Below are 25,935 nucleotides of genomic sequence, written 5' to 3'. Positions count from 1 at the left end.
CATAGTTGAGTTCAAAGCTGGGACACTAATACTTTATGATATTTTACCAAGCCTGGTGATAGTGGCACACACACCTGTAATCCCAGCAGTTGGGAGGCAGACGCAGGTAGACCTCTGTGATTTCAAGGCCGGCCTGATCTACAGAGGGAGTTCCAGGACAGCCAGGCCTACACAGAGAAACCCTGTCTTGATACTACCCAAAACACCAAAAACCAAAACCAAAACCAAGTCATAAAAGGAAGGAAGGAAGAAGGAAGGAAGGAAGGGAGGGAGGAAGGAAGGAAGGAAGGAAGGAAGGAAGGAAGGATCTTACCAAGATGGTACTGATATGAACAGGTAGTTCCCAGAAGCCAGATGGATCTTTAATATCCAGTCTATGCATGAGTCATATGTTTCCTGAGCTCTCTTTTTCTTTATGTGTCCATGTGTTCATTACCAGATCCGGAAGCCTTCACCATTTCCTGTTAGACAAGACCTGTTTTCCTCACACATATAACACTGGGTCTCTCCTTAGTTCACCAGCTCCACGGGCGCAGAAGGCGCAGGGCAGGGAGTGCTTATAAAACCAGCAAAACCCGCCAGCAAGTAGGGAGGGAGGTGAGCTTGTTATTTTGTAACAGTTTAGACCCCAAACTTTTTCTAGTAAAGGCAACCCCTCTGGTTTTAGTTTAAACACGGAGAAAATGGATTATTGCTCTTACAGAAGTCCATATTTGGCCAGGTCTTGAAGCATTTCTGTTTTTTATTTTCTATCCTCAACTCACGATGTAGATCAGGGTAGCCCCAATCTTGGGATCTCTCTGTCTCAGCCTCCCCATGCTAGGGTTACCGCATTGTCCCTCTATAAGCAGCAGAGTATATATCCTTCTGAAAGTACACACAGGCACCAAGGACACGCTCGGGGACAGGCAGTTCACGCTGCGTTCCTGTGCTGGCCAGCTTGTGGCACTGGGCTGTAGAAACCTTACTTCCCTAAGCAGTCAGAGTCTGAATTTGGCCAGAGTCATCTTTTAAAGTGGGGAATTCATAAATTATATTGTAGCTCATCAAGATTTTATTTTAAATGCAAAAATCAAAAAGTAACTCCATTGACTTCTTCTCTCATTCCTTTGTCACCCACAGACATAATCCGTTTCTCTGACTGCAGGCTGCCAGCCAGGACTGTGTAAGACCCCTGCTAGCACAGGTAGGGGCATTACCAAGCTGAGGGTCACTGGTGTGAGGACTCAGGACACTTGCAAAGCGAGAGGAAAAGTTTTGTAGATTTTGGTTTTCCTCCCATACCCAAACCTTCAGGATGCTTTGTCCACATGTAATTAATTCTACAAGGTTTTGGTTTTTTTCTCTTTTAAATTAAGCCTTTATCAACTCTCAAACATTCAACTTATTTTCATAAGGATTACAACTCTCTTCACACTCGGAGTTGTTTGGCTTGGGTGATATTGAGTCAAATGATGTAATTTCAAAGTACAACTTGCATACAGAAGGTCGAGAAGGAATATAATTAGCCTTCGGGAAGCTCAGGATGGAGAGAGATGCGATCCGCCCACCATCCCAGTCCACCCTGGGGCAGGAGGATTGTAACTTTGAAGCCATCCCAGGGAAAGCCTGTCTGGAAAAATCCAAAAACAAATGGCAACCAAAAAACCAAACATAGGTGTCAAGGAAAATGTACTTTTGGGACCTTAGCACTGCTCAAACCACATGAAGGTAAGCAGCGCTGAGGCCTTCAGAAGGGGTGCCAATGATGAGATTGTTGGGCCATTCTCGGCCAGGTCACTGGTGGGACTGGTAACACTTCCCCATAGGACAGCGTGGCCCATACCTTCTGTTGGATGTGTTTAGTTAGGAGACTGGTCTCTGCTAACTCTGAAATAGTTTACTATATTAATTCTTTAGAGGAGGCAGGAAAGAAGTTGCTCCTGGTTTATGTTAGAAAAAGTCTGAAGAGGGTGACAAAAGTCTCCACGAGGCCTCTCTAGTACCTACAATCATCAGGAAGGGGCAACAGCCCACTGCCAGAGCCTATCAGGATAACGCAGACGATGGGCTGTGGCTGGGTCGATTAAGAGAACTGGAGCTCTTCAGTTCGTCAACGTTTGACTGGACTGCATGCTAAAAGGGGCCCTCACGATGAAAAGCGGCAGCGTTCCAGGGTGGACTGTGAAATTAGGTTTCTTCCTCACCTCCTAAGTCATTGGAAATGAAATTATATCACTCTAATCAGTAGAAACCAAGACCTAAAAAGCAAAACACCCATGCAAAGTACCAGCACAGTTGTACACTGTGGCCCAGCTTAGAGCTTTCAGTGCCCTGGCAGGGAGCCTCAAGCAAGAGAGCCCCTGTTTGGTTGATTCTGATCACATCCTTTAGAAAAATTAAGTAGCTTTTCTTTTTAAAATTTCCCCTATTTTTGTTCTCACAGATAAAGAATCTTATAGACTGAAGACGTTAAATCCAAATCTCCTTTCCCTATCGAGCAGCCAGCTCACTAAACTACAGAACCTGGATTTTAGAAGGGCCGAGGGAGACTTGCAAAGGCAACACCAATGACTTAGATTGCCTCTTGTGGGGCCCCAAAGTTACGAGTCTAGGGACCTTGGGCAGTTATCTTTTCATGCTTCAGTTTCCACATCTGCAAGATACAGGTGCTATTGTCAGATTAAAAGAACTGAAGGAGTCAATAAGGAATAAACAGACTTTCGTGTGTGTGTATGTGTGTGTGTATGCATGTGCTTGTTGTGTGTGTGTTGTGTGTGCACATGTTGTGTGTGTTGTGTGTTTATGTGCATGTGTTGTGTGTGTGTGTGTGTGTAGTAAGTTCCATGCATATGTAGAGATTCATTATTTTTATTCATGTGTATGGAGAGGACAGGAGTGTGCACAGGAGTGCAGGTGCCCTTGGAGGCTAGAGAGTCCAGATCCTCCCTGAGCTGGAGTTAGAGGTGTTTGTGAGCTGCCTGCTGTACATGGGTGCTGGGGCCTGAGCTCAGGTAAGTCCTTGAGAAGGACCAGTTTACTTTCTTACCTGCTGAACCACCTCTCCAGCTCCCCCATGAAAACTTAATAAACACAATTTGTTTTAAAGTCAGAGCTGACTCAACGTGTTTACTAGTGTCAGAAGTAGTTTAGTATTTCCAGCATTCTCCCACCGAGTATTATCCTTCAAGGCTTTTGTTAATAATAATTCCTATTAGGCCTAGACAAGCTAAACTGGTGCCTAATGAGATTTATGTTATATTTGGGGGGCGTTTCTAAATGGTAAGACAAAAATATTTGGCCTTTGTCTTGGTTGATTCCTGGTGTTGAGTTCCACAAGCTTCTGGAACCTTCCATCCTCTGTCCGCTGAGACTGAAAATGATACTTCAACCTCACCCCACAAACTCCAAGGAGGGGAGAGGAGCTGGAGAGTGGACAAAACCTCTCGAGTGACATTCACTGAGTTTCCAGTGGGCAATACACAGCCATGAAGGGAGGGCGGTGGCCCCAAAGAAGTGAAGCCATGACAGCTCCACCCCACCCTACCCACTCCTCTTCTCCTTCACTCTGCTGGCTCAAGTTGTAACTCTTCAGCTAGTAAAATCCATCCCCCTGATTCAAGATTCAGGGAAAGAAACAGTTTCTTTCTTCTCTGCCTGGTTGCTACCACAGCCAGGGCATGTGGGCTTACTCTACCATGTAACTTACTGTCAGGCTATATGTGGCAACTCAGGGGTGTGTCAAAGGGAGCAGGCCACAGAGGCTGGTAGCTATAGAAGGAGGATAGCGGCCTAATGTCTGAATGTTGGTTCTTCATCTTGCCGGATCAAACATTATTTTACCAAAATATTCAGAGACTGGGAAACGAAAGCCCAAGGGCAAATCCACAGAAACCAAATTCACACGAGACAAAGACGTAAGCCAGAAAGCTCCTTTGAAGTTTCTATATGCAGGCTGGACTCGGTGTTCCTGGCCAGAGCCCTTCCTTTGTCTAGAATGAAGTTCACAGCTGGGCCTGAAACTAGAAGGTGGTCTAGTTAAGCCTGCAGTTAACACTTTAGAAACAAAAACAAAGACTGGCTGCACGCAGGTATGTTCCTCTTATCTCAAACCACAATCAGGTCTTTTGAAATGAGAGAACTCTAGTTACAGAATGGCTTACAGCCCCTGGATTGGCGGTGCATGAGGAACACTGTACCATCTCTGTGTTCCGTTTCTCTAATATCTACTGTGGTAAGTTGTTTCTGTTCACACTTTCTGCCCTCGGATGAGTTAATATTCCTTCATAACCTACAGAGTGTATGAAGAATGCCATACACTCATAGTGAAAGGTTCTTCTCACCAAATACCCACCCACCCATCAAACAAAACCTGGTTCTAATGCATGCTGTGTCCCAGGTAGTTTTGCACTACCCCACCTAAGCTCCAGGATCTGGCTGTGCTAACAGCCCCCTCCCACAGATAAAAGAAAGACACACACACACACACACACACACACACACACACACACACACACACAAACAGTTGTTCATTTTCAACTTGCCTTCTTGGCACAATTGCTGGGTGCTACTATCTCCCATCTGGAAAAAAACGAGCCCTTATCATTACTTTTAGCTCTTCACCTCCCACCTACCCTAACCTTGGTTGGTCAGTTGAATCTGGTCCCGGCTAAACATCTCTGACCACCTGCGTATAGGAGCAGCCACAGCTCACGGCTCCTCCTGAGACCTCACATGGCTGCCTGGTTCTGCTCTCTCCAAAGCATGGTAAACTTCTCCCTTGTGTCTGTCTCCCTTTTCCTCCAGGGACCTGGAAGACTCACTGTACCTTCTGCCCAGCCATGGCTTTCTTTACTGACAGATCAAGACCCAACTGGAGAACAGGACCTGAGTATCAGAACTGCCCCTACAATGCTAGGCAGGTGCTACAGTTCCAGCCCTCACTACATGTGAATTCATTAAGTTGAACTCTCTGGGGCTTTGTTGCAAAGTCCTTAGGCAGTGTCTAATTCCACTGCTGCCCTCACATGCTAACTGCATTGCAGAGGACCAGATATACAGCACAGCAGAACCTGCCCAAGAGCATTTTAGAACCCGTGTAGAGTTTCAAAGGTAGTATTTTTTAAAGGCACTGGGATGGAAGGCTACGTTTCATACATCTTCAGCAAATACTCTTAACTCCAGGCTACAGATTCAGCTCTGGTTTCACTGTTTGAGAGGTCTCACTAAGTTGACTAGGCTGGCCTAGAACTCACAACATAGCCCAGGCAGACTTTGAATGTTCTATCTTCCCACTCAGAGCCTCTGAGATTTCATGCTCTAGAGAGAGCAGAACCAGGCAGCCATGGGAGGTCTCAGGAGGAACAGTGGGCTGTGGCTGCTCCTATAGGCAGGTGGTTCAGTTCTGTAATTTTGATGTCATACTGAGAGAATTACCATGAGCAACAGAATTTTGACTTCACCATCGGGGCTGCTGGTTGAATGACCGTTATAAAAAAAAGGGCATCAGCACCATGGTGTCCTGTTCCCATGGCCGTTTAGCCTACTACAGCTGAGTGCTCCAGCCCTGGTCTGGATTTTTTTTTTTTTTTTTTAGATTTATTTTATGTACGGAGTACACTGTAGCTCTCTTCAGACACACCAGAAGACATTGGATCTCAGTACAGATGGTTGTGAGCCACCACGTGCAGCTGGGAATTGAACTCAGGACCTCTGGAGGATCAGACAGTGCTCTTTAACTGCTGAGTCATCTCTCCAGCCCCATGTTCTGGATTATCTGTCTACCAGTTTCAGAAATATAAAGAGAGTTCTAGGTCCTATTCACAAGAATATTAAGTATCGAGACACTATCTTAGTATTCATCTGATTTAGTATCTTGGTATTAATGTCCTCAGATTCATAAGCTGAAGAGTTGTGTTCTATTAATTGTATGTTCTATTGGATTGGATTATTAAGATATGAGAGGCTGAAGGTATGGCTTGGTGGTAGACTGTATGAAGCCTTGAATACATATGAAGCCTTTGGTTCAAGCCCCAACATTGAAAGAAAAAAAAAGATTACAATACAGTCCTTAATTATTCAACCTCTATGTAATTAGATAAGCAATATTATAAATACCAATAGTTAGTGATTAGTACTGTGTCAAAATGTCATAGACATAAAAATTTCAAAGCATTTTAGTATTTATATCTGTACACTTACGTGTATGTGTGTGCATGTGTACCTGTGGGGTATGTGTGGGGGTCAGAGGACAACTGTGGGAGTCAGTTCTCTCTGCCATGTGAGTTCTGGGGATAGAACTGAGGTCAGCAGACCCGATAGCAAGTGCCTTTAGCTTTCACACATTGAGCCACCTCTCCAGACCCCAATCTTAGTTTTATTATCCTCAGAGCTCAGGGACACACGAAGCTGAGTGGTCACTTGCTTGTCATTTGAATCAGAGACCATTCCTTACTGAGAGCAGAAACATACGGATGCATAATCCTTTAAACAGACTGAGATCTACCCTCAGTCGACGCTGAGATCCCACCTGCATTTTCAGCTGTGAGCCTAGCCTTCCAGCCCTCACATGTTTTACAATTTCATTAGACTCATTCAGTCTTTATGTGGTCTGTCTACATATATGTATATGCCCCACTTTCGTGCCTGGTGCCCTCAGAGGTCAGAAGAGCATGTCAGATCCCCCGGAACTGGAGTTACAAATGGTTATGAACCATCATGTGGGTGCTGGGAGTCAAGCCTGGCTGGAAGAGCAGTGTTTTAACCACTGGTGCATCTCTCCAGAACCTCACCTCCATTTTTAAACAGCTATAAATACACAAGAATGAGAGGTAGGAACCTCAGCTTTGAAGGATCATAAACATTAATAATGAAAATTGAGGCTGCTTTGGGAAGGTTAATGCGAGTAGCCAGACTTGTATTTAGTTACAGCATACGGTTACATTAGGATATAAACACATAATATGACAGGTTATCATGGGGAGTCTTTTACACAGTAACTGCATGGCTAATAGTTTATATAACAAAAGAAAAACCGAGTCTATACATTACCAGAACAAGGAGAGGGAAACAATACACCCATATAAATTATAACAGCAGTGACAATGGGACCCTCCTCCCTCCAACTCAAGTCTCCAGTGTAAAGTCAGCGTGATGCTGACACACTGGGCCCCATGACAAGACGGAGCTCCGCCCCGACATCTTCTCAGTTCTTGACTGGAGTCGAGCTGCCTTTCATTGTTTTCTTCAGGTGGTGGTAATTGGGCAAGATCTTCATCAAGAAATCCAGCTGTAGTGTCTGGGGCTGAAAAGAGTGAGGACGGACAGAGAGCAAGGTCAGCAACACCAGGGGGAAATGGTATTAGTTCCTGGAGCTCAACACAATTTCCACTCTGTCCGTTTCTGCCTTAAGTTTGTAATGGAATGCAGTAAGTCTGAGAACAAAGCCAGACAATCTTCCATATAAAACACACAGAAAACACTTGCAAATTTTGTTTAGATTTTTATCCTGACTTCTAAGCCTTAAGAGTGCTTCCCACATAGCCTGCAATGCCCTCAGCTGAAGTTGACTCTCCCTAGGCTGGCACTGTCCCTCTGCTGACTGTAAACTCATGTGAGGGGCTCCATCCTGGACGCTGTGTCAAAGAGTTCAAGGAAGCTGTCCTAATAAAGGCCACTGCTTGATCCTTACAACCGGTGACATCTGGGAGCCGGCTTCACACCTGACTCGTGCGAGCAGGCTGCACACCTATGCCGTCTGAGAGACTTCTGATGCTCTTGCTCACTTCACACTGTCTCTCTCCAATTCTTAGTTTGTTTCCCCCTTTAATCACTTTTGCTATTATTCAGGAGGATAATTTAAAGAACTCAATTTCCCCTTTAGTTTATGGAATACCATCTCATAAGTCATCCACGGGGTGAGGAAGTAGCTCGTTGATGGGGTGTAGGGTGTGGCTCAGCATGCAGGAAACCCTGGGTTTGCGTCCCAGCACCACACAAAGCAGGCACAGTGGTGCCTCAGTAATCCCTGCCCTAGGGAATTGGACTCGGAAGGACAGAAGTTCAAGGTCATCCGTGGCCGTGAATTCCAGACCAGCAGGGCCTACACTAAACTCCGAGAATGGAAAAGTGAAGTAATCTAGAAAGAATTGATTTTAGTTTATGATTAAAAGTATGATTAAGAAAGGTCGGGGCTGGAGAGATGGCTCAGCGGTTAGGAGCACTGACTGCTCTTCCAGAGGTCCTGAGTTCAAATCCCAGCAACCACATGGTGGCTCACAACCATCTGTAATGAGATCTGATTCCCTCTCCTGGTGTGTCTGAAGACAACTACAGTGTACTTATAAATAAATAAATCTTAAAAAAAAAAAAACTTAAAAAAAAAAAAAAAAGAAAGGTCAAGTACCGCAAGGCCCTGGGTTCGGTCCCTAGCTCCGGAAAAAAAAAAAAAAAAAGAAAGGTCAAGTACCGCAAGGCCCTGGGTTCGGTCCCTAGCTCCGAAAAAAAAAAAAAAAAAAAAAAGAAAGGTCAAGTACCAAATGTCTTAAAAATAATTTCTTTGAGGAGAGAGGAAAAGAAGCTTAAGAAATCTGTACTGAGTATGGCAAGACAGGAGCTTTACAGTCCAGTGTGAATGCCTCATGTGTCAGGGAAGCCTGGCGCCTGAGCCTTTCATCTCCTCATCTTGAGTTACTAGGAAGGGGCGATTCTTGTAAGCCTGATAAATATCTAAACATCCTTCCTCTCCTCAGAAGCTGTGTGTATAACTGAGCCCTGGCGCTTTCATAAACCAAGTTAGAAACCCATGGGGCGTTTGGAGGGCTGCACCTCATCTTTACGGTTTGTATTTGGGGTGAGTCGGGGAGTGAACATTTCCCTGTGAGGCTCAATGGTGCATGGGAAGAACAGCTCTGGACCCTCCTCCTCCATTACCACTGTCACTGTCACACGTGAGCATGTGTACACACACAGGACACACACACACACACACACACACACACACACACACACACACGTGATTTTAATCTAAAGAATTCATTTGCTTTGGGAATGAAATCCTGGGCCTTGTATGCTAATCAGACCAAGTCACACTCTTGGCCCCCTAATCATTTGCTGCCCACTGGGACAGTCACATGGAACTTTGGGAGGCCAGGGTCCTAGATGGACTCCTTTTAGAGAGGCTTTGGTACCTGTGGCCGCTCCGTCTGCACCCGCCGCAGGCAGTCGGCGCCATAGATCACTGTGTTCTCAGGGATGGCTTCAAAGGTGTTCAGGCTGCAGCAAGCGCCAATGATGCAACCGCTGGTCAGGATGACATTCCTGCCTACGTACGCTGCAGCAAAGGCAGAGTGACAGCCTGAGACGGCGAGTGAGTGGGCAGCTCACGCTTCCCATTATGATTAGGTATAGAAACACTAATGGGCCGTAAGAGGAGACCGGAAACGCCTCACAGTGAGTGCACAGACAGCGCAGAGCAGGCAGTGCGTGGGTGCAGGTGGACTTCTCAGAGTCCTTGCTAACAGGCCATGTGGCATAGGACGAGTAAGGTAAGGTCTCTGAGCAGGGAGTCCATCCTACTCTTCTGCTCCCTTTAAAGGTCAATGGGGGTAGTGGACATATAGGAAAGACAAGGCAATGTTCCAGCAGTGTTCTCTCCCAAGCATGCAGGGGCATTAGCTCTGGGAGCTTGCCTCTAATTTTGATAAGTAGATGTCAGTGTCTCTGATTGGCTAGGTAAAGCAGTCCTGAAATTAAAGAAAGCAGTTCCTGGCAAAGCTGCCACTGGCAAGCCATTCTACAAGAATGTGCACCAGCTATGGCAGTGCTGACACATCAGGCAGAAAGACGTTCATCTCAGAGCTTCCCATGGAGCTCGAATCCAGCCCCAGCTTAACCGTACCAGGCTGTCTTTTTCACTTAATGTAGTTAGCCACGCTATCAGATAACCACATAACTAGGTTAGGTTCTTCTGAGGCAGAGAATTAGCCTGACAATGACATTGGTCCAACCCCAGCATACCACCTTGCTTGCCCTTAGGCCGTTTCCCAGGACACAACGAAGAGAAAGGAAGTAATCTCTATGACGACAGAGCTCTCTGGGCACAGCTTACCTTTTGACTCAATGACATTATTGTCTCCCATTTTCATGGCTTGGGAATCTGTAAAGCCGAGTTAAGTCAATACTCAAGTCAATACTCGTTCCCATGCATCCAGAATGTCCTCAGTGTCCTGGGACAGAGCTATGAGGGGGCTGCGCAGACTGCCTGCCAGGAGTCTCTGCTCACACAGCTCAATTCTCAAACACAAATACCTTCGCTCAGAAACAAGCGACCCCTATACCTTCACACACTTGACTGCATTCACTTACTTAGTGTGCACACATGGGTATCTGTACCTGTGCACACATGTGTGCCAGCTGTGTGTATGTGTTGAGATCAGAGGACAGTTGAGGGAGTCAGTTCTCTCCTTCCACCATGTGGAACGGGCAAGGGCTTGGTGGCGAGTGCTGTGACCTGCTGAGCCATTTTGCCAGCTTTAGCATCAAAGCTAGAACTAGTTTCTCCGTGTCACAATGCCCTCAATCAAGCCTACCTGTCAACAAGCTACAGTCCTAGTAAAGAACCTTCAAAGAGCTGAAGACCTGTGTGTGTGTGGTATGTGTGGGGTGTGTGTGGGGGATATGTGTGGGGTGTGTGTGGGGTATGTGTGTGGTATGTGTGGGGAGTGTGTGTGTGGGGTGTGTGTGTGTACGGTATGTGTGTGGTATGTGTGGGGAGTGTGTGTGTGGGGTGTGTGTGTGTGTGTGTGTGTGTGTGGTATGTGTGGGGAGTGTGTGTGTGTGTGTGTGTGGTATGTGTGGGATGTGTGTGTGGTATGTGTGGGGTGTGTGTGTGGTATGTGTGGGGAGTGTGTTGGTGTGGGGTGTGTGTGGGCTATGTGTGGGGTGTGTGTGTGTGTGTAGTGTGTGTGTACGGTATGTGTGTGGTATGTGTGGGGAGTGTGTGTGTGGGGTGTGTGTGTGTGTGTGTGTGTGGTATGTGTGGGGTGTGTGTGATATGTGTGGGGAATGTGTATGTGTGGGTATGTGTGGTATGTGTGTGTGGTATGTGTGGGGAGTGTGTGTGTGTGTGTGGGAGTGTGTGTGGTGTGTGTGTGTAGTGTGTGTGTGTGTGGTGTGTGTATGTGTGTGGGGTGTGTGTGTGTGTGTGGTGTGTGGTATGTGTGTGGGGTGTGTGTGTGGGGGGAGTGTGTGTATGTGTGGGGTGTGTGTGTGTGTGGTGTGTGGTATGTGTGGGGTGTGTGTGTGTGGGGTGTGTATGTGTGGGGAGTGTGTGTATGTGTGGTGTGTGGTATGTGTGGGGTGTGTGTGGTATGTGTGGGGTGTGTGTGGTATGTGTGGGGTGTGTGTGGTATGTGTGGGGTGTGTGTGTGTAGGGTGTGTATGTGTGTGGGGTGTGTGTGTGTGGGGAGTGTGTGGTATGTGTGGGGTGTGTGTGTGTGGGTGTGTGTGTGTGTGGGGAGTGTGTGTGGTGTGTGGTATGTGTGGGGTGTGTGTGGTATGTGTGGGGTGTGGGTGTGTATGTGTGTGTGGGGTGTGTGTGTGGTGTGTGTGTGGGGGGGGGGTGTGTGTGTGTGTGGGGTGTGTGTGGGGTGTGTGTGGTATGTATGTGTGGGGAGTGTGTGGTATGTGTGGGGAATGTGTGTGTGTGTATTTACCTTACCAAGTGACTTGCCAGAACAGGAGCGACCTCTTGGCTTCTGAGGTGATAAGGATTAAACCCATGGCAGCCATGTGCTGTAGACTACAGCCCCAGTCGCAGAAAGGATTTACTGTTATTATCTCCCTCCCTCTCTATCTTAGAAAAGATTTCTTTTTTAAAAATTCTTTAATGATTTATTTTTATTTCACGTACATTGGTGTTTTGCCTGCATGTGTATTTGTGTGAGGATGTTAGATCCCCAGAAACTGGAGTTGCAGACCGTTGTGAGCAACCATGAGCAACGGGAATTGAACCAGGGTCGTCTGCAGAGTGGCTAGAATTCCTAACTGCTGAGCCGTCTCTCCATCCTCCCAAAAGACTTCTGAACATACTTCGATGAGTCTGTGTAAGAGCTTGATGGCCTAGTCTATATATTTTAGTCTACGGGATAAGGTATGTCAGTTTCTATACAGGGAGAGATCTAGGCTCCAAACACATCTGGGAGTGATCGGGGCAGATCACTGCAAAGGATACGGCAGCCCACTTCAAACACGTTGTTGGTGCCGATGATCATGGGTTTGGGTTCTGGGTCTTCAGTGTCTGGGATGATGTTATCTGGATGGCTATAAAGCAAGGACACAAATCACCAAAGGCCAGTGATATAGTATGCAGCTGCTATCTCATTTCAGAATTGGAATCACCTGTCTCAGTTTTACCTGCACCAAGCTTTAAAACGCACAGCTACCCCTAGCTCCTGAGCCAGGGGAATCACTTCTCCAGCCCTCTCCTGTGCCAGGGAAGGCTGGCTTCTATGCTGAACAGAACTACTGCAATGTAAGAAGTCACAGGAATGAAAGCAACCTCAGAAGAGGCATCTCACCTTTAATCCCAGGAAGGCAGAGTGAGGCAGATGTCTCTGAGTTTGAGGACAGCCTGGTCTACAAAGTGAGTTCCAGGACAGCCAGGGCTACAGAGAGATCCTGTCTCAGAGAGAGAAGGGGCTCAGGGAATGTATCAAACCCCCTGGTGCTGATGTCACTGGTGGATATGAGCTGCTCTGTGTCAGTGAAGAGTCCTGAACTCAAGAACTCAGCACAAACAGCAAGTATTCCTAACTACTGAGCCATTTCTCTAGTCTTCCTTATTTCCTAAATTCTAAATTCAGAGGACAGTTCTCTAAGACAGTGTAAACAACAACAACAAAACCCCAAAACAATAAATATACTTTTAGCTTTCTTTAGAAGGATCAAAATCATGCCTAACTTAGAATTTTTCTATTCACAATAACCACTTAAAACTGTGAAATGGAAACCGTTACTTTGAGCTATAGATAATTAGTGAAATATGTGGAAGATAAAGCTGTCTGCTTAGAGCAGAGGTTTCTCTCTGACAGCTGATCTCTGCTGATTCACAGGCTGATGTGAATGATCTCACAACCAAGGTACTAACTAAAGAGAATAGTAATACTGGGAAAAAAATGGATTCACACTGTAAGAAACTCCCACAGGTCCTGTGTGTCAGACAAATCAGCCTTTTTTTATCACAGCTAAGTATTTTCCCACACAAATTCCATACATTGTTGCTACAAATTAGGTAAAAGCTTAAATTTCTTGCCAAAATTTTATCTAGAAAAATTTATACATGCTTTTGAAAACACCGTGGGTATTGTAGCCCAGTGCACAAGGATACACACTGTCTAACATCTTATCACACTGTTATCTTTAACGTTTATGAACTGCTAGAAGGATCCCATATTTCGTGGATGTAATTCTGGGTGCCTCCCATGTGGAACATGAAGCACAGTTAAATTCACACGCAGACACACAGGAAATCCAACCAAAACAGTCTTCGGTGTGGTAGGCACAACACGGGGATTCTGGATGAGATCAGGAAACCATTACAGCCACTAGACCCAGGGCTGATGGTGGGGTGGGGTGCGGGTGGGAGTGGGGGTCTGGTTTTCTCAGTGTCTTCCTGGTCTGGTCTTTCACGTACTTAATGCTAACTGGTCACAGACACCCTTCCGCAGCTCTGAAACAGTTGGCTTTCCTGAGCTGAGCCAGGCTCCCGGGCAGCTGCCACTGCTGGGAAACCTTCCGGTTGTGCACAATTCCGAGCACCGGTGGGTCTCACTCACGCGTTTATGATGAGGGCCTGCTCCTCTATTAGGTTTCCTTCGCCGATAATGATTGGGCCGGCCTCTGCGATGATTCGGGCTTTAGGGTGGATCACCGTCCTAGGACCTGTGAGGCAGAGCAGGTGAGAAGAAATTATCAGTGTGGGCTGCACTTCCAGCAGACGGGTGGGAGGTGACAGAGGTGGGCGAGGCTTCTGGGAGGAACATTTTCTACGGTTGTGCCAGGCACCAGGCTGAGTACCGTGTAGGTACTGTCTCCGGCTGTTATCAGCAGCGGTTAGCGCCAAATCTACAGGCAAGGTGAGAGGAAGGGCACACGCAGCAGGGCACACAGCTCAGCCTCCACCCGACCTCCCGTGACCTCAGTGTGTGGAGACGGTGTGTGGTACATGCGCAGAGACAACACGGATTCCTGACTTCCTCTCATTACTAAAAATTAAAATAAAGCAAGCATGAAGTGGCGGGCTGTCTGTGAGTCCCACTCCTTGGCTCGATTGTCTAAAGTGGAGGGGACAGCTACTCCAGACTACACTGTGCTACACTGGAGGCCTGCGAACAGCAGTACATACAATATCAGTAAGAAGCTTAAAAATACATAAAACCTGGAGAGAAGCACTCAAGCACTGCATGTGCAAAGCACCTCACATCCCCACTACCATGTGAAGACTTCCCTCGTTCCTCAGAACGGCCACTCAGGCACTGCAGTGCTCAACAACGCTGTCACAAGTCCTGGGCTCTTCTGAGATAACAACTTCTACATCTCCCAGCAGTGCAAGCCAATGGGAACCACAGCTCATCCAACATGGATTTCTACTTTGCTTCAAAGTACTCAAAGGGCCAGGGTCTGATTTAGTTCTTTGTAGTTAGAGTCTCGGCCTGCACCCAGCCTTGTCTAGAAAGTCAGGATGCTGGTCTCTGTCACATCCAGGCTGTGTCCTCTCAAGGGCCGTGTTTCCACACCTAGAGCAGGACGGGGTCCTTAACAACCACTGCACTGGACAGAAACGTGGGTTACAGAAACACTGAAAGAGAAGTCATAGGATCTGACAGGACAGCCCAGCAAGAAGAGCCACTGCTGCCATGCCTAATGAACTGAATTCTATCCTGAGACCCACGTGCTGGAACCCACTCCTTAGGGTCCTCTGGCCACACTCTTGGATGTACACAATAAACACAGGAAGACATTAAAAACGAGGCAGTCGGGGTTGGGGATTTAGCTCAGTGGTAGAGCAAGGCCCTGGGTTCAGTCCTCAGCTCCGGAAAAAAACAAAAAAACAAAGAAACAAACAAACAAAAAAAACACGAGGCAGTCACTGTGCCACAAAGACCTATGAATTTCTGAACACTGAGCACAGTGGCTGGTTTAGGCCTGAGACAGACCAGGGCCGCTCTCTCCTTTCCTTAGGTCTCATGGTAACAGCTTCTAACCACAGCAGACTTCTGACTGGTAAGGGATTAAGTAGGACCCGGAGCACATCGGGACCATGACAGGCAGCAGACCTCTGGTCAGGGCTGGGCAAGCATCCAGAGGCACCAGGCCTCCCGCTGACCCTTAAGTCGGGGCTGTGACAAGCGGAATGTGTGAGAAGTCACCTGAGGGTGTATTATGAAAACTAGGGCTCCCTGGCACCGGTGGTCTGTCTTCCTTTAACATTCCTCTAACGTGTACCTCTGAAAATATATGACAATGCTATTTTTTCTTTCAAAAATACACCACACAGGGCTGGGACAGCTTAGCCAGGACCCCCAAGATACTTGCTGAGTTCTATGATGACACAAATGGTGGGTGCTTGAGAGACACCAGAGGTTGCTCTGGCCTTGAAGTGCACAAACATACTACACACTACCCTCCCATGCACAAAACACAGCTTGGCATCGTGGTGCCATCTGCAATCCCAACACTTAGGTGTGAGCAAGAAGATCTCAAGTTCAAGGCCATCCTGGACCTCACAACCAGTTGAAGGCCAGCCTGGGCTACATGAGACTGTGTCAAAAAAAACAAAAACAAAAACAAAAACAAAAACAAAACAAGCAAAATAAAACAAAGCTATTATATAACAAAATCAAATCATAATGAGTATTTTTTGAGACAGGGTCTCACTATGTAGCCCTGGCTGGCCTGAAACTCAGATATCCATTTGCCTCTGACTCCGAACTGCTGAGATTAAAGGTGTGCGTCATCGCGCCCGAGTCTGAGCACTTTAAGTGGATGTTTTATTGCTGCCATTATTACTTGTTAATCATTAGTTACTAATGGGTACCTGGAAAAGAACTGGGTATAAATGAGGGATATTCATTCTCACGGAGCTGCTAGCCCCTTAGCAGCTTAGGTGAGGCCTTTGATTTTGACACTACTGCCACCTGCTGGCGTCCTGTCCTAACTGCAGGTTAAATAAGGAGAGGGGTAAACAATCTGCTTTGAATTGAGAGATGAAAGCAAAGGGGGGAGGGGCGCCGCAAGAAACTGCACAGTCCCTAAGTGAGGCTAGCACACAGCACATGTGACAGCTAAGAGTGTGGTGTGGAGAACAGGAAGAAGGCACAGCTGTGTGCAGTTTAACTGCAGGCCTGGGACAGAGGGCCTCAGTGGCAGCATGACACCTACCGCAGTCTCCTCCAGGTCTTCCTGTGTGCCACGAACACTTTTACCCAGAATGAGTTTGATTTAGAGCCATGTTTAGGGTCTGGAAGTTAAACTGCTTTTTAAAAAGTTGCCATGCTTAGTCCCCTTCCCCATTTAACTCTGCGTGGACCTTCTTGGCGTGGCTGCTGGCAGGGCAGTTTGTGTATGTATACTTTCTTACTGAGTGTGCCGTAAGCCTCTCTGGCTTATCTCCTTGTTTGGACAAATGTGTCTGGAGTCAGAGCTGCCCTAACTGGCGTATGAATTATTTTTCTAAGCGGCCCAGCCAGGAGGACATCCCTGCATCCTGTCTCCTTTTCCCTCATTTGGTAAAGGGTGCTCTCTCTTCACCTTTGCCACGGACAGCAATCTCTGTGCACATTTTCATGTCTGTAAATAACCCAAGCCATTTCTTTTAAAAACTAAACCACTCCCTTGACCACTGCCTTGCTTTGCACACTGAAGGAGATCCTGGCAGAGAGGCCTGGGGTCTGAGTAAGCTCTGTGGGGAGAGTGGTGGTTACGTGGGACAGGTTCCCACTGTGCCCAGCTTGCTCTTCTTATGCCACAGGGGGTCTGCCCTCACAAGCACCTGGGTCAGGACTCCTCCGGGGCCTTCCTCACATGCCAGTCAGTTCTCAAAAGGAGGCTTTACAGAAAGTAATTAGTATCAGTCTGATGAAAACCAAGTTTGAGCCTATGAAAATTAGCAGAACTCTGAGTTCTGAGCACCTCCCCATGGGGTGCTTCCCCAGGGCTGTCAGCCAGAGCCCTCCTGGCAAGGACTGGACTTCCCCGATCTACCCCCTGCAACCATCACTCTCTCTGTCATAGCCCCATCCACACGCCCCCATTCTGAGAAAGGAGGATGCAGGCAGCCCTGACAGACACACATCTGGCTTCACACTTATAGTCAATTTCACTGTTAGAACAAATAATTGAATTTCTAGAAAATCAGATACAATTTAAGGTTCCAATAATTTGAAACACATCAAAAGAAAACCCTGACTTCTTCAAACTAATGAAAGTGTAAAAAGATGGGTAGTGCTCACATGGAGCACCCCACACACTTCTGTGGAGCACCCCACACACTTCTGTGGAGCAGCACACACACTTCTGTGGAGCACTCCACACACTTCTGTGCAGCACCCACACACACTTCTGTACAGCACCCCACACACACTTCTGTGGAGCACCCCACACACACTTCTGTGCAGCACCCCACACACACTTCTGTGGAGCACCCCACACACACTTCTGTGGAGCACCCCACACACTTCTGTGGAGCACCACACACGCTTCTGTGGAGCACCCCACACGCTTCTGTGGAGCACCCCACACACACTTCTGTGGAGCACCCCACACGCTTCTGTGGAGCACCCCACACGCTTCTGTGGAGCACCCCACACACACTTCTGTGGAGCACCCCACACACACTTCTGTGGAGCACCCCACACACTTCTGTGGAGCACCCCACACACTTTTGTGGAGCACCACACACACTTCTGTGGAGCACCACACATACACTTCTGTGGAGCACCCCACACACACTTCTGTGGAGCACCCCACACACACTTCTGTGGAGCACCACACACTTCTGTGGAGTACCACACACGCTTCTGTGCAGCACCCCACACACACTTCTGTGCAGCACCCCACACACACTTCTGTGGAGCACCCCACACACACTTCTGTGGAGCACCCCACACACTTCTGTGGAGCACCCCACACACTTCTGTGGAGCACCCCACACACTTCTGTGGAGCACCCCACACACTTCTGTGGAGCATCACACACACTTCTGTGGAGCACCCACACACTTCTGTTTACTGCTCTCTAGTTCTCCAGGGAGTAGTTTATCAAGGGCCAACTGCCACTGCATAGACAACAGAAAAGCTTTACGTCAATTACTCCAGAAGCCTGAGCAAGACCTGGTCGGAGAGCTGGAACCAGATAACTCGGCTCAGATTAAACTTTATAACAGTGCTTGTCAGAAGGGTTTGAATCTGAGGTGTTATTTCAGAAAAATGAATAGCTGCCGAAAACTGAAGAATTTTATGTTAAATGCAACAGTGACAGAAATAATTAAACCCAAACTCTGGGGAAGAAACCATTTATTTATATACACAATTAAATAAACATAAGGTTTGGGGCTGGGAGAGATAAATACAACCATCATGAGATAAAAACTGGGAGACACAGTGCTGTATAACTACATCTCTCTCCTGCATCTTTTCCTTGCTTATAAGTGAAATTGTTTCTAAAATAGATGAAAGCATCTTCAGTCCATGCTCAGCACATGTCTGCTACCCAGCATCACTGCATGTGGATAGGTGATACATACACACATATATGTATACAGCAAGTCACTCTGTCGATAAACCGTGAATCATTCTAGCTCTTTTTCCTTAAAGAGTTTTCTTTATCACTTCTGAGGGAATAGGTGTGAACATGACCAAAACACATTGTATGAAATTCTCTAAGGATTAACAGAACGACAGTGATTAAGAACACTGGCTGTTCTTCCACCCACATGGCTGCTCACAACTATCTCTAACTCCAGTTATGGGAAGCAGATAACCCTCCTCTGCCCTCACCTAGCACTGTGCACATATGAACACATAAATACACATGTGCAGGCAACACACCCATACACATAAAACAATAGAACTATTAAAAGAATAAAATTAATCACTCTTTGCTCACATAATCCCAGCATTTAGGGAAGGAGGAAGATAAGAAAGCCAGAGGAACAAGAGGAGCAGGCGCTATAGCAGGACCCTAGGCAGGGGCCATTGTGGGCTGTGAGCTTGCGTTCTTTCTGAGCCACGACGAGAGCCACACACTGTACAGGTGGCAAGCAATGGAGGGCACTGTGACACGGATGAGTCATATGTGTGCATGGCTCATGCTCTCTCCTCATACAAAGTCTGCAGTGAAGACAAGGTTAAGAGCACTGAAAAGAACCACTCATCTTCCAAACCCTATCTATTGATTAAAGTCAGGCGACAGGCTGTGTTTTAAACACAGTTCTGCAATAGTGGCATGGTCTTCACTCATGTCATAAGACAGGACACTGGCTGGAAGCTTTGACTTCCAATTAGAGGGAAAATGACCTTCTCCTCTTCCTCCCCCCACCCCATGATGCACATCTTTAATCTCACACTCAGAAGCAGAGGCAGGTGGATCTTTGTGAGTTCAAGGCCAGACAGGACTCCATACTGAGATCCTGTCTCAAGACCCAAAACTAAACCAAACACACCAAACCAAGACACTGTTGGTGTGCAGGAAGAGACGTGCTGCTGTGCCTGTGTGGGTGGCAGGCAGCTGTGGCTAAGGATGAGTGCCCATCAGTTAAACCTGCAGGGGCACACGTCCAGGAAACACATCTGACAAAAAGGACTGGGTAGTAGACGTGGCCCTGGGGATTCACCGTGCATGTAAGGTACCCGCCATGTACAGGCGGGTTTGGTCTTGGTGATGGAACTTCTGGTCAGACTACACAGTGAGAGCTGAGGGTACTAACAGCAAACTTCCTGAGCTCTCACTTCACATTCCTACTCTGTCCGCAACACAGCTCCTGTCATCCAGGTTCGCTCTCCTCTCCTTGCCAAGGCCCTGACTTCATAGAGGAACAGTGTAGCCATTCCAGCATCAGTGTCCTGGCTGTGAGACACATGGGAGAGTGGTGTGTGGAATGTTCAGGGAAGCTCTTTAAAACAAGCCAACCCGGGGGCTGGAGAGATGGCTCAGCGGTTAAGAGCACTGACTGCTCTTCCAGAGGTCCCGAGTTCAAATCCCAGCAACCACATGGTGGCTCACAACCATCTGTAAAGAGATCTGATGCCCTCTTCTGGTGTGTCTGAAGACAGCTACAGTGTACTCATATATAATAAATAAATAAATCTAAAAAAAAAAAAAAAAAAAAAAAAAACTCTAAAAACAAGCCAACCCAAGTCGGGTGCTAGTAGCTCAAGCCTTTAATCCCAGGAGGCAGAGGCAGGCAAATCTTTGAGTTCAAGGCCAGCCTGATCTACAGAGTGAGTTCCAGGGCAGTCAGGTCTACACAGTGAAACCCTGTCTCAAAAAACAAACAAACAACAACAAAACCAATAAAAATTGTAAGCCCCCATGAAACAGACATAGACAACAAGACTTAAAGTCTAAGAATTAAAATAGGTTACACAGTATTAGATCTTGAGAAGCATTAATAATGTGCTTACCTATGGTTACATCTCCTCGGATTTCACTTTCTACACATACTACTGCTCCGGGAGCGATCTTCACACTGTAGGAAGACAAAGAACACTCATCCTGAGTAAGGTTTAAAGTATGGATGGTGGGCGAGAGGGTTCCACTGATAGAGCACTGCTGTGTAAGCCTGGTGACCCAATTTAGAGTCTTGGAACTGGAACCCATGTTAATAAAATTAAAAATTTTAATAAATTGTTTTAGAAGGTGTGGGGGGGGGTCAGCAAGATGGCTCAGTGGGGTAAGGAGTTAATTAAGGCACTTGCTGTGAGTCTGCCTGCCTGAGTTCAATCCCTGGGTCTCACATTATGGAAGGAGAGAACCAATTTTCATAAGCTGTCCTCAGACACCACACGCACACTATTGAATGTGTGTACTCCCACACATCTAAACACATGCAATCAGTCAATCAATAAATGTGAGCGAATTACTTTTCTGTTGTGGAAATAAAACACCTTAACCAGAGCAATTTATGGAAGAAAAAATTTATTCTGGCTTAAGATTCCAGAGGGATGAGAGTCCATCACTGTGAGGAGTTAGGTAGCAGGTAGCAGGAAAACAGGAGACTGAGACACCACAGCTTGAAACAGGTATGCATGTGCAAGCAGACACACAGACACACAGACACACAGACACACACAGACACACACACACACTCACACAGACACACACACAGACACACACACACTCATACACACAGACACACACACGCACACACACACAGACACACACACAGACACACACACAGACACACACAGACACACTCACACACACAGACACACACACGCACACAGACACAGACACACACACAGACACACAGACACAGACACACACACAGACACACACAGACACACACACAGACACACACACTCACACATACACATACACACATACATACACACATACACATACAGAGAGAGAGAGAGAGAGAGAGAGAGAGATCACATGCATGAATCAAATGGAAATGTTAGAGATCCTTTGAACTCTCAAAGCCCTCCAGTGACACACTTCTGCCTACAAGGAGGTGACACCTTCTAAACCTTTCTAAACAGCCCCACCAACAGAAGACTAAGGCTCAAACACATGAGCCTATAGGAGACAATGTCATTCATACCACCAACAAATATAATAAAAATGCTTTTAATAAAGCTATATTAACTCTGTAGTTAAGGAAAAGGTTTAAGAAATTCATGGAAAAATAGCAAGTGGAAAGAGGGTTTAATATATTGTGGGTTTCTTAAGGGGCACAGAGTCTCTTAGGCCAAAATCACATATACCTTTAAACGCTTAAGAAAACAGCTTTGGATCTTTTCTGAATTGTGTCTAAACAGCAAGAAGCTAAAATCCCCCTAGATGCCCATCAGTAGGGGACTGGTTAAGAAGTTATGGTATAGACTAATATACTGTTGTCAAAAAGAGCAATTCTTTATACAAAGATTCTGACTTGGTAGTATACATCTGTAATCCCAGCAGAGGAGAGAACAAGCCAGGATTGTGAATTCAAAGTCAGTAGAAGAAAAGAAGGGAGAAAGGGAGAAAGGGAGAGAGGGAGCGAGGAGGGTGGGGGAAGAAAAAACATTGTAAGACATTCTGGAAACAGATCTATGGCCTCCTTTACAGTCTCTGGGATGGCAGACAGGAACTGAAGCAGGCTGCCTGCGGGGAGACATAATGTTAATAATGCTGACGGCCATGACCTTAGGAAAGGAAGGGGGATACGGCCATTGGTTTCCCTGGAACAGTGTATAAGTGCAGCTGAGGAGTGTGGTAGTCAAGAGCAACTGAGAGCATTCACGAAGCTCATGGGAAAGGCCTACAGAAGGACCTCGATTATCACACACACAAGCAAAGGTCTCTTCAATGTCTCCCTCATCTGTGCTCCAGGACTGCCCAGGTGCTCCATAACAATTAAAAACAGCACTGAAAATATGACTTTTTAAAACTGCACCAATTTCCCTACTGATACGAAGAACTGAAAAAAGAGATATGAATCTCCTAACACAATTTCCAGTGAACACATTCTTAAAGAATAAAGATAAAAATGTCAGCCAGGCATGGTGGTGTACACCTGCAATCCCAGCTGAGGCAGGACTGCACACATTTGAAGCCAATCAGAGCTACACGCCAAGACACTGTTTCAAGAAAAAGAACAAGGCCTGTTGTGTGCCTGTGTGATCCCAGCACTGGGAGGCAGAGGCAGAGTACTAAGTTCGAAACCAGCCCGATATACAGTGTGCCAGGCCAGGCCAGCAGAAAACAAAAGAAATGAACAGACGTAAAAGGAAGAAGCCAGAGGCATCAGTTCCAGGCCTATCTTTTTGTTTTTTGTCAGTTGAATGGCTTTATTTGAAGGACTCTTTTTTGAGAGTTGTATGTGGTATGGGTAGGGTATGGTTGTATAATGTACACACATGTGTGTATGGTTGTGCATGCCTATATATGTGCACGAGGAGGTCAGGGGAAATGTCATCTCTCTTTAAAGACAACAGTGACTTTAGATACCCCCCCATCCTCCATTTCCACCATTTTGTGAGGCACCAATTTATCATAGGGAATAAACACAAAATCCTAGCCGCAATCCTACTGGGTTACCACAAGTCCTGTCAAGAGTCACCCTGCTGGCCTCTCCTTAAGATTCAATAAACGTTTAGCTGTAGTAAAAAAAAAAAAAAAAGTCACCCTGCTGAAATCATCAAAACATGTAGCTTCCCTACTGAGTATGAGAAGAAACCCCAGTATTCTAACTGTTCTGTCTTGCTCTCTGTTGTTGTGATAAAGATCATGACCAAATGCAGTGTCGGGAGGAGAGGGTTTATTTGGCTTACACTTCCTGGTCACCATCATCCAAGGAACTCTGGGCAGGAACCATGAGGGATGGCTGCTTACTGGCCCACTTGCTAAGAGATGGTTCTGCCCACAGTGGGCTGGGACCAATCACTGCTCAAGACACTCTCCCAGACATGGACAATCTCGACCTGGGCAATCCTTCGATTGAGGCTCCCTCTTCCTAGATGACTCTGAGTTGTTTCAAGTTGACAGTTAGAACTCATCAGGGCACCGGCCCCAGAATTTTCATAGACTATCAAATGGAGATGTATACAAAAAGTTCCTAAAGCAAAGTTCACTCATGGGGCGTCAGTGCTCTGACACCAGTATTCGAGGTGCTGGGCTGAAGGTTGCCCAGAAACACCCTGTCTCTCTAGATCTTTGTCCTGTGATAACTGAATGCTTCTCTTTGGATGCCCAAGCATTATTTATTTATTATATGGTTTGGGTTTGTTAGTGTTTTGTTTTGAGTCAGGGACTCTCTATGTAGCTCTGGCTGCACAGGAACTCACTACATAGACTGGGCTGGCCTCGAACTCAGATTTGTAAATTTGCCTGCCTCAGCCTCCTGAGTGCTGGGATTAAAGGTGTGTGCCAGCACCTCTGGCTCACGGCTTTTTTTTTTTTTTTCTTTTTTTCGGAGCTGGGGACCGAACCCAGGGCCTTGCGCTTGCTAGGCAGGCGCTCTACCACTGAGCCAAATCCCCAACCCTGGCTCACCACTTTTTTAAGTGTCATATGTTATATGCTTTTCACTTAAAGTGGTTTTGATGTTAAAATATAGCATTGTTTAAAGCTCTGGTCAAATAAGTTAGTTTTTACAATTACTTAAACACACGCCCCCCACCAGGTTTCACTATGTAGGATGTAGACCAGGCTGGTTTCAAATTCAGACATCTTGTCTCTGCCTCCCAAGAGCTGGGATTAAAGTCATCCAACACCATGCCTAGCTTCCATAACCACTCTCATTTTACCTCTAATTTCCTGTGATTACTTGCATCCTTCACGCTTCCCATGAAGCATTCATTACATAGCACCTAAGAATCTGATTGGCTAAGGATAGAAGAGATTCCAAATTGGTACTGTTTATGTCTATTAACACATTTCTCAGGAAGGCAGAACATAAGTATTAATAGATTTATGACTAGAGGAACTGGTTTCAGTGGTAAACACAGTTGGTTATCAACATCTGTCCCTGGACCCACTTCATCTATTGGTGGTGGGGTACAGTGAGAAGCAAGACCTAGATGATAAGTTGAAGGCTGTTCGTATGCTGCAGTGCAAGTGATGCTTAGAGCAGACCTGTTTCTCTTTAGCTTACGAAAGAGGTGACAGATCGCCGGTGCAAGCAGAAGAAAAACCTCAATTTTAACTTCTGGCACTGGAGACAACATGGGTTTTGGTAAGTTAGCAGAAGAGTTGGAGGGGTGGCTCAGAAGGTAAGAGCACTCCAGTATAAAAGCAACTGCTGCTCTTCCAGAGGACCAGAGTTCAGGTCTCAGTATCCATGTTAGAGATCTCACGACCTCCCATAACTCTGGAGGATCCACGCCCTCTTCTGGCTTTAGAGACCTCTGCACTCACATACACACACCTGGACACAGACAAATATGTAAGCAGATGTATATGCATATACATATAGGTTTAAAAAAATGGGGCTTAAGACATTAATCCCAGGACAAAGGAGGCAGAGGCAAAGGAATCCCTTTGAGTTCAAAGCTAGCCTGGTCTACATAGTAAGTTAAAAAAAAAAGGCTACATAGTGCGAACTGGTAGGTAAGTAGGTGGCAAGTATGGGACATAGTTCGAACCGGTAGATAGCCAAATGAAATGGCTCTATATGCTTTTCTGTTATCCATGCAGTCTCGTCCCACCAACGGTCCCCACTGGTGAAGACCGGGACAGAAAAAGCCATAGCTGCTGGCCCTAGGCTCTCAGGCACTGGACAGAAGGATGACAGCTTCAGTGACTTCCTCCAGGTCTCCCTCTTCCTGACCAGAGGCAGGATCGACGGTGTAGCCACCGCTGGGCGGCGTCTTGCAACCTTTCGCAGACTCCCTGAGTCCCCCAACGCAGCCCCAATGGAGTCTGCGCAGGCGTGCAGGGATGGGTGGGGGTCACGGAACAAACCCTCCCCGCCCCCATATCCGGCGGACGCCAGGTATGGGGTTACGGAACCAGCCATCTATACACCATCTCAGTGCCCCCACAATGCGACCTGAGACAGGTTCCGCCCCTGCGGAGGTGTTAACACTCACCTCTTCTGAGTCTTCTCCGCCATCCTCAGTCCCGAGTCTCAGGAAGAGCTGAGATCGACCTTGCAGCCTGGCTAGAGCGATGATGTCTACATCCGATTGCAGGGCCTGGCACGGCCGGGAGGGGCGGGGCCGGAGAGAAGGGCCGTCTGCTTTGCAGGCTCGC

At 46.8% G+C, this 25,935-nt stretch overlaps 2 protein-coding genes across 1 annotated transcript; both read right to left on the bottom strand.

The window, feature by feature from the left end:
- The window catches only part of Erich1 (glutamate-rich 1), a gene marked incomplete at its 5' end in the record, with an annotated part of 52,793,804 nt that overhangs the window by 17,440,616 nt on the left and 35,327,253 nt on the right, over window positions 1-25,935 (bottom strand).
- On the bottom strand, window positions 6,868-25,874 carry Dctn6 (dynactin subunit 6). The gene is made up of 7 exons (NM_001106085.1): window positions 25,773-25,874; window positions 20,661-20,725; window positions 13,815-13,920; window positions 12,212-12,300; window positions 10,088-10,135; window positions 9,168-9,310; window positions 6,868-7,282 (listed from the first exon to the last, which is right to left on the bottom strand). The coding sequence occupies exons 1-7, from the start codon at window positions 25,793-25,795 to the stop codon at window positions 7,184-7,186; spliced, it is 573 nt and encodes a 190-aa protein (NP_001099555.1). The 5' UTR covers window positions 25,796-25,874; the 3' UTR covers window positions 6,868-7,183.

The sequence above is a fragment of the Rattus norvegicus genome, chromosome 16 (assembly GCF_021556685.1).
Source record: "Rattus norvegicus strain SHRSP/BbbUtx chromosome 16, alternate assembly SHRSP_T2T, whole genome shotgun sequence".
NCBI classification, from domain to species: domain Eukaryota; kingdom Metazoa; phylum Chordata; class Mammalia; order Rodentia; family Muridae; genus Rattus; species Rattus norvegicus.
Note: the sequence above shows the minus strand (reverse complement) of the source record. Positions and strands in the feature narration are given on the sequence as shown.

Excerpts from the sequence above, each read along its gene's own strand:
- Dctn6 (NM_001106085.1), bottom strand. The coding sequence starts at position 25,795 with ATGGCGGAGAAGACTCAGAAGAG. Across the intron at positions 20,726-25,772 it reads GCGGAGAAGACTCAGAAGAG|TGTGAAGATCGCTCCCGGAG; the intron begins GTGAGTGTTAAC and ends GTCTTCCTACAG. Across the intron at positions 12,301-13,814 it reads CAGGCCCTCATCATAAACGC|CCATCCAGATAACATCATCC; the intron begins GTGAGTGAGACC and ends CTTGCTTTATAG.